Below are 6,000 nucleotides of genomic sequence, written 5' to 3'. Positions count from 1 at the left end.
TCTGGAGTAAGGTTACTGTGCGCACACGGATTCTGATGCTAAACATTTCAATTTTGATACCATTTGCCAGGTGGCTCTTTTAGGAGATGAACTATAGTTTTGTTGTTGCTGTTTTCGTTTCTGAAAGCCCCCGTGCACCAATTGAAAATAATTTTATAGTAACTTTAATATATATTATAATATTAATTACATATAAAGCAAAGAGATAAAAATGTCACTTCATAAACATGTTGTTTTATGACATGAAAAATACTATATGATATCATCACCGGCTCGATTTGATTCATTTAGTTATAGGGTAGTGTAGCATTTAGCTCTCATACAGAGACAAGTGGCCCACTATAAGTACCCCTTTGTTTTTGGCGTGGCAACCTAAAACTACTACGGCATTACTTAATGTTTTTGAAAGAATGAGCGCACTGGAGAGATGATCATAGACAGTTGCTGTTTTTTTAATATGTGGGTGTGTTTACGGCATTGAAATCGACAATATTTAAGGCAGTGTTTTTTTCTGGTTAATATATTAAACAATCGTTTTCTCAGCATCTATTGTGAAATATTTGCCCCCATTAAGAATCTAACCGAAGCCGGTTCTGTTGGACCTATACGGCATCTTTCTGCCACATGGCAATCATTTAAGAAACTATTAAACTTAATACAAATTTCCTATTATCTTAACTTTCTGATCTTTCCTCAGTTTTTTATTCTTCTTCTTAGTCAGTGATCATAAAAAAATGATCCGTTTTGTTGCCGCTGAGATTTGAACCAGCATGGCAGTATGCTTGTCACATAATCTATAATGAATATTTTGTCTAGATCTGCTTTAACGTAAAGGGGTCTCAATAAATAGACCACTTGGAGATATGATGGTTTCTTTGTGTTTATTTTTGCTCGTTTGCACACACACACACACACACATGTACATATATATATTATGTTTACCTATTTCCATTGTTGTTACCCGTATTCTAGCAGTATTAGTCGCTTCCTGCTGCAAGCCTTTCGGCTAGTACATTCGCAGGCTCTTGTTCGCAATGTCGTATTGTGTATGCGCGTGCCCATGCAAATTCAATGGCTTCGAGAACTGCGGAATGCTTTTTGGGCTCGAGTACTAATTTAAGCTGGTCGATCGACTAAATAAAGAAAGAAATTAGCGGATTTTAAGTGATAATATATTGTAATAGCCTCGTATGTATAACTTCGAAGCGTGTCACAATTGTTGTTTGGTCATTTCTGCGAGCTTGTACATGTTTGCTCCAATTATGGGTGACGTTAGCGGGAAACTTGTGCAGGCTTTAAAAACCAATTCAATTTTGTGATAATAGTAGTTACGCTGCTTTGATACGACAGTGATGGGTACTATGCCTTATAGCCAGGCACTATCTAACAATTTAGAAAAAGCTCGAAGTATTAAATCATCTGTGAATAACAAAAACGGATCCAACAAAACGTTCTTTTTCCTCGAAATTTATTGTTATTGGCATGCCACATACTACATTTATATTGCCGAAACGCCTCCTTAGCACGAAAGGCCAAAGGTTGTATTCGGTCTTGCAACGTCCAATGCTATATTTTTACCCGGGAGAATTATTGAAGCCGATTATAATTTTACGTATAAAAATTCGTATAGTAAACACGATCTGTATGTAATACGTAGCCTAACTGCCTGCAATAGAAAAAGTACAGATTCAATATGTAACTGTATATATTTTTACGTGTACGCCTATCGTCGTTCTATAAACTTTTATGTGTGATTAATAACGTATAGGATCCAGAATGCTTTCGGTGCAGAGTCGCAGAGTTTCCCATATAGTTGTTTTCTGTGCTTAATTTATGAGTACGCTTAAAACAAGCTGCATAGTGAACTGTAAGAAACTTTAGTTTTATTTTGCTTCAATTATAACTTCCTAACTTTATCTGTTGGCTAATGTAATATTTATAACTTATGTTGGGTAAGCAGGTCATTACATCAGTGATTTCTTGCTCCACTGCTTAAGCAGCTCTTCTGTTCCATCTCTACCCCCCTTCAAACGATTCAAGATAAACTGTGTCACAGAGTAGTTGTCTTGCCCTGCGCATATTCCTGATCAGCTCTTGGCAGCTTCCTTATCCAAACTCTGCGTTAGATTTCGGAGCGCGATTTACTGATTATTTTCTCCCCCTCGAAATTATTATCAAAACATGCAATGTCTTTCTGATGTCATAGGACGGGTAATTTACATAGTGACTCAGTGATCGCTTGTATTCTAAATGACGTGAAGGAGCACGAAGTTCGAATTATGTCTGGTTGGAAATATAGAATATAAATGGGTCATCGATGCGATGTCTGAAATGGTCTGTATATATTTTATGTCGTTAACTATTGCATCGGTACGGTCGTACATACATATCATGTAATACATGTAATCACCATAGTGATCCAGTAAATCTAGATAATTGCCAATCAAATGGTACGGTTTATTCTACTTGAAAGGCAACAATCGGTGTCACTCTGTAGTTTTCTTAATTTAGTTTCGCCTGATTTGTATTTGTGCCTGTACCCCTTTCTCGCAATAGACATCTGCTGAACGATGCCTTTGATTACCTGTTCTACGAACCAATTAACTGTGGGCTTTGTGCAGAGATTACTATGGAATAACCGAGTAATTATTATGAGAGATGTCGTTCTTCAAGAAGAAGCTGCTTTCCTTAAAGTCACTTTGAACCTTTTTTTTTTTCTTCACCCTGGATTTCGTTCGATGATTATATAGATATCAGCGAATGGTAAACGGTTCACAGCTTTCAAGTAACTCGTCTTGGATGAAGAAAGGATTGTTTTGACTGGCCCGCGATGTTAACTATTAGGGCTTCTGTTTCCTGCCAACGTAGCCTTACGAGCTTACAATTTTTTCTCCTGATCCACGGAACCTGAATCAGCTCAGCACTAACAATGGCAATACATCTACAGGAGCGGATCATGGAGTCTACAAACTGTAAAATGCCTGCCATTTTCACCCAAAGCATAAAAGTGCACAACCCTCTACGATTGACTACATTTAAACTATAAATTATCATAGCACTGCTATATATGTATATATCTAATATTTATATATTTTAGTCCTCGCTAGTGTAAGCGTACATTCTTTGTTGGTTAGTTCCGGTGCGAGATTCAGTGTTGAGCCGACAACATAATTCGTGTAGCTGACAAATCACTGGATCAGGCCAAGTCAAGTCAAGAGAATCCTGTGCAAAGACTCTGCATAACATTGCAATGTTCAAGTGTACGACAGCTAGTTATATGGGCGTCATAAATATACGATACGACCACACGATAACCAATTTAATCTGTTACGTCATATTCGTTGTCTACAAACACGTATTCTACAGGAAATCAGTTGTTTCTATACGCCTCTAATAACAGTGCCAACTTATATAAACGTCAAGTTCCTTGTGTCAATCGAACCTTGGCTGCTTCAAACGCCACTTTTCGTGTTATGGGGTCCCTTTTGTTGAATCTTGGGCCTTTTCGTCTGTTTTTTGTTTCGTCGAAGGTCTTCGTTTAATACTAATTTGTCGTTGTGGCAATAGTACAACTGCAATCTGGTGCCGTTATTTTGTTTGAGTGCGGGTGCACCGACGCACAGCTGAGGAAACTCACAGCTGAGAATTGTATGAAGCGACTAGCCGACATGTCTCGTTTATTAGCCCCTCAAAAAATACGGATTCGAATCTTTCCAAGCGCCCTTGTCCAACGAAAACACGCTTTCCCACTAGAATAGTCATCTTAAATCTTCGTTTTCGAAACACCCACCAGCGTTGGCTCATACAGGTGGCTATAGTAGCTACCGATCGTGAATTTTTCTCAGATTCCATTGTGCGGCCGGTGGCCCTAAAGCTAGGCGCTGCATGTCTCTTTCTAATTCAGTTGAAGTTACCAGTTCTATAGTCAAAGACCTCTTGTTTGATTCCTCATCGATGATGGAAGGTGCGGTGCCTTTCTTATTATGCGTTGGGTACATATATATGTATATATATCTATGTATATATATATATATATATATATAAATGACTGACGCTTGTCGGAATGATTTCGATTAGCGTTTTCATCCACTCGCGCTTAAAGTGATTGAAACCATTCTTGCTCTTGCTGTCCCTTCCTAAGTATTTGCTCATAGCTGAGCGCGGCTTTATTGCGTTAATAGAAGCGTCATGCAATGATCGCCTTCTGCCATTAATCGTGAGTATCTATGCACATTCTCTCAGGTAGGTCCTGATACGTCCCTTGCTTGTGGGCAATAAGAAGGTTCGCAGGCGATCAAGCCAGCAGATCAGAGATTGAATTCGATTTTGCAGGAACTCTCTCTCCTGATTGTCGTCGTGCCCTTAGAGAGTTCCGTACTTTTATTGCATTCATAAAGAGGTAAAATCTCCAGACTCAGGTTCGGATCTCAAGTTTTCTGTGCTAGCCAATGGGGCGATTATAGCTACAGTTGCTCCTGGCACTGCATTACCTCTTGAAAGATCAGCTCTTTCCATTCGTGGATTGAATGGTCCTGTTCATCGATACTATGATCGTATCGTTCAGGTGCAGGACCGTTCACCTCAGCATGATCATACCTGTGAACCATATTAAAAGCATTGTTTCGTATGGTAACTTTCAATGATAACATAACGGATATTACACTGGAGACGTCAATTTGGAAATGATAGGCGTAGCTTTGGTTACCTTATCAGGTAGACTTAACGAAGCTATGAAATAATGGCCTATACAAGGAGACTATAAGAGCTCGGACTTATCAAATTATCTTCGTTATAGCTTAGACTTCATAAGAACACTTGTGAAACTCTGCGCGTATAGGTTATATATTACTACCATATCCGTGATTATGTCAATTTCGCATGATATTATTTAAATATTTTCGACGACGACGTAGATTCGTACCAGACTTTAATGTAGGGATGTTGAAGAGCATCATCGACGCTGATACGTCTTTCTGGGTCGATGACGAGCATTTTCGATAGGAGGTCTCTGGCCTGATTGGCCCTTTCCAGACCTTCGGGACTGTCGTCAGCAAAGAAGGAATTGGTGAACAGCCTATCAAATGAATACCCCTGACAGTAGGGTCGTGACTGGACATATGTCAGCACCGAATTTTGCAAACGTCGTTGGAAATCCTCTGCGGGAGTACCGAGCTGCTCGATGACCTGGTAATATAAATTAAAATTGGAACCTGACATCGGCCTCAGACCGTTTGCGCCTTTGAAGTCAATAGAGAACAAGGACCAGTATTGTATAGATTCATAATAATAATAATAAAGACAATAAATAATAAAATAAAGATCTCGTTGAAAAATAATTTTTTGCTGTTGCAAAAATGCAAGCAGGGTTCTACAATAGCTTACTTTACCTACCTTGTTCCATTGATCAATATGGTCGGTGCCTGGGAACAACACAGCACCACGAATCATTTCACCCATGATACAGCCTACTGACCAAATGTCTACGTTCTCCTTGTAGCCCATACCAAGGATAACTTCAGGTGCCCGATAGTATCGTGTGACAACGTAAGGAGTCATCGTAAAACTCTCCTTTCCTGTCGTCCTCGCGAGGCCGAAGTCAAGAATTTTTAATTCGCAAGAACTACTCACGACAATATTGGAAGGCTTTAGATCTCGATGGATGATGCCGGCTGAATGAAGATGTTTGACGCCGCAAAGCATCTGATAAATGAGAAACGACATTCGGTCATGGTCCAGAGTGAGATTGATTACCTGCAAGAACGAAAAACAGTGCTTAAATTCAATTAAGTTGAAAAAAGTGTTTCATAACTTTAGATTTACGACCTTGCCCTTGGTGAATGACATTTCATCAAATCGCGCAGAAGCTTCAGCGTGCGTTCTATTGGTTTGGGCGTATTGATTTTTAAAAAATCGAATTTCAATTATGATTGGTTTGTTTTACGATCAGAAAAATAATAGAAATTAAACATTATAAAAGCATCTAGAAGATCGAAGACTTAA

The 6,000-nt window shown here is 39.0% G+C and overlaps 1 protein-coding gene across 6 annotated transcripts in view; it reads right to left on the bottom strand.

Annotated features, from left to right (window-relative positions):
- Nucleotides 1-855: 855 nt before the first annotated feature.
- LOC111270864 (stress-activated protein kinase JNK) overlaps nucleotides 856-6,000 on the bottom strand; it is a 35,273-nt gene continuing 30,128 nt past the window's right edge. For 5 of the 6 annotated variants that reach the window (XM_022851319.2, XM_022851317.2, XM_086972670.1 and 2 more), the window contains 3 exons: nucleotides 5,392-5,751; nucleotides 4,922-5,184; nucleotides 856-4,596 (listed from right to left, as the gene is read on the bottom strand). In XM_022851319.2, coding sequence (XP_022707054.1) covers nucleotides 4,464-4,596; nucleotides 4,922-5,184; nucleotides 5,392-5,751 — 756 coding nt within the window. In that variant the 3' untranslated portion in view covers nucleotides 856-4,463. The remainder of the gene's footprint in view (nucleotides 4,597-4,921; nucleotides 5,185-5,391; nucleotides 5,752-6,000) is intronic. The other variant, XM_086972672.1, reaches the window with a different exon arrangement.

Source organism: Varroa jacobsoni, unplaced genomic scaffold (assembly GCF_002532875.2).
Source record: "Varroa jacobsoni isolate VJ856 unplaced genomic scaffold, vjacob_1.0 contig00150, whole genome shotgun sequence".
Taxonomy (NCBI): Eukaryota; Metazoa; Arthropoda; class Arachnida; order Mesostigmata; family Varroidae; genus Varroa; species Varroa jacobsoni.
Note: the sequence above shows the minus strand (reverse complement) of the source record. Positions and strands in the feature narration are given on the sequence as shown.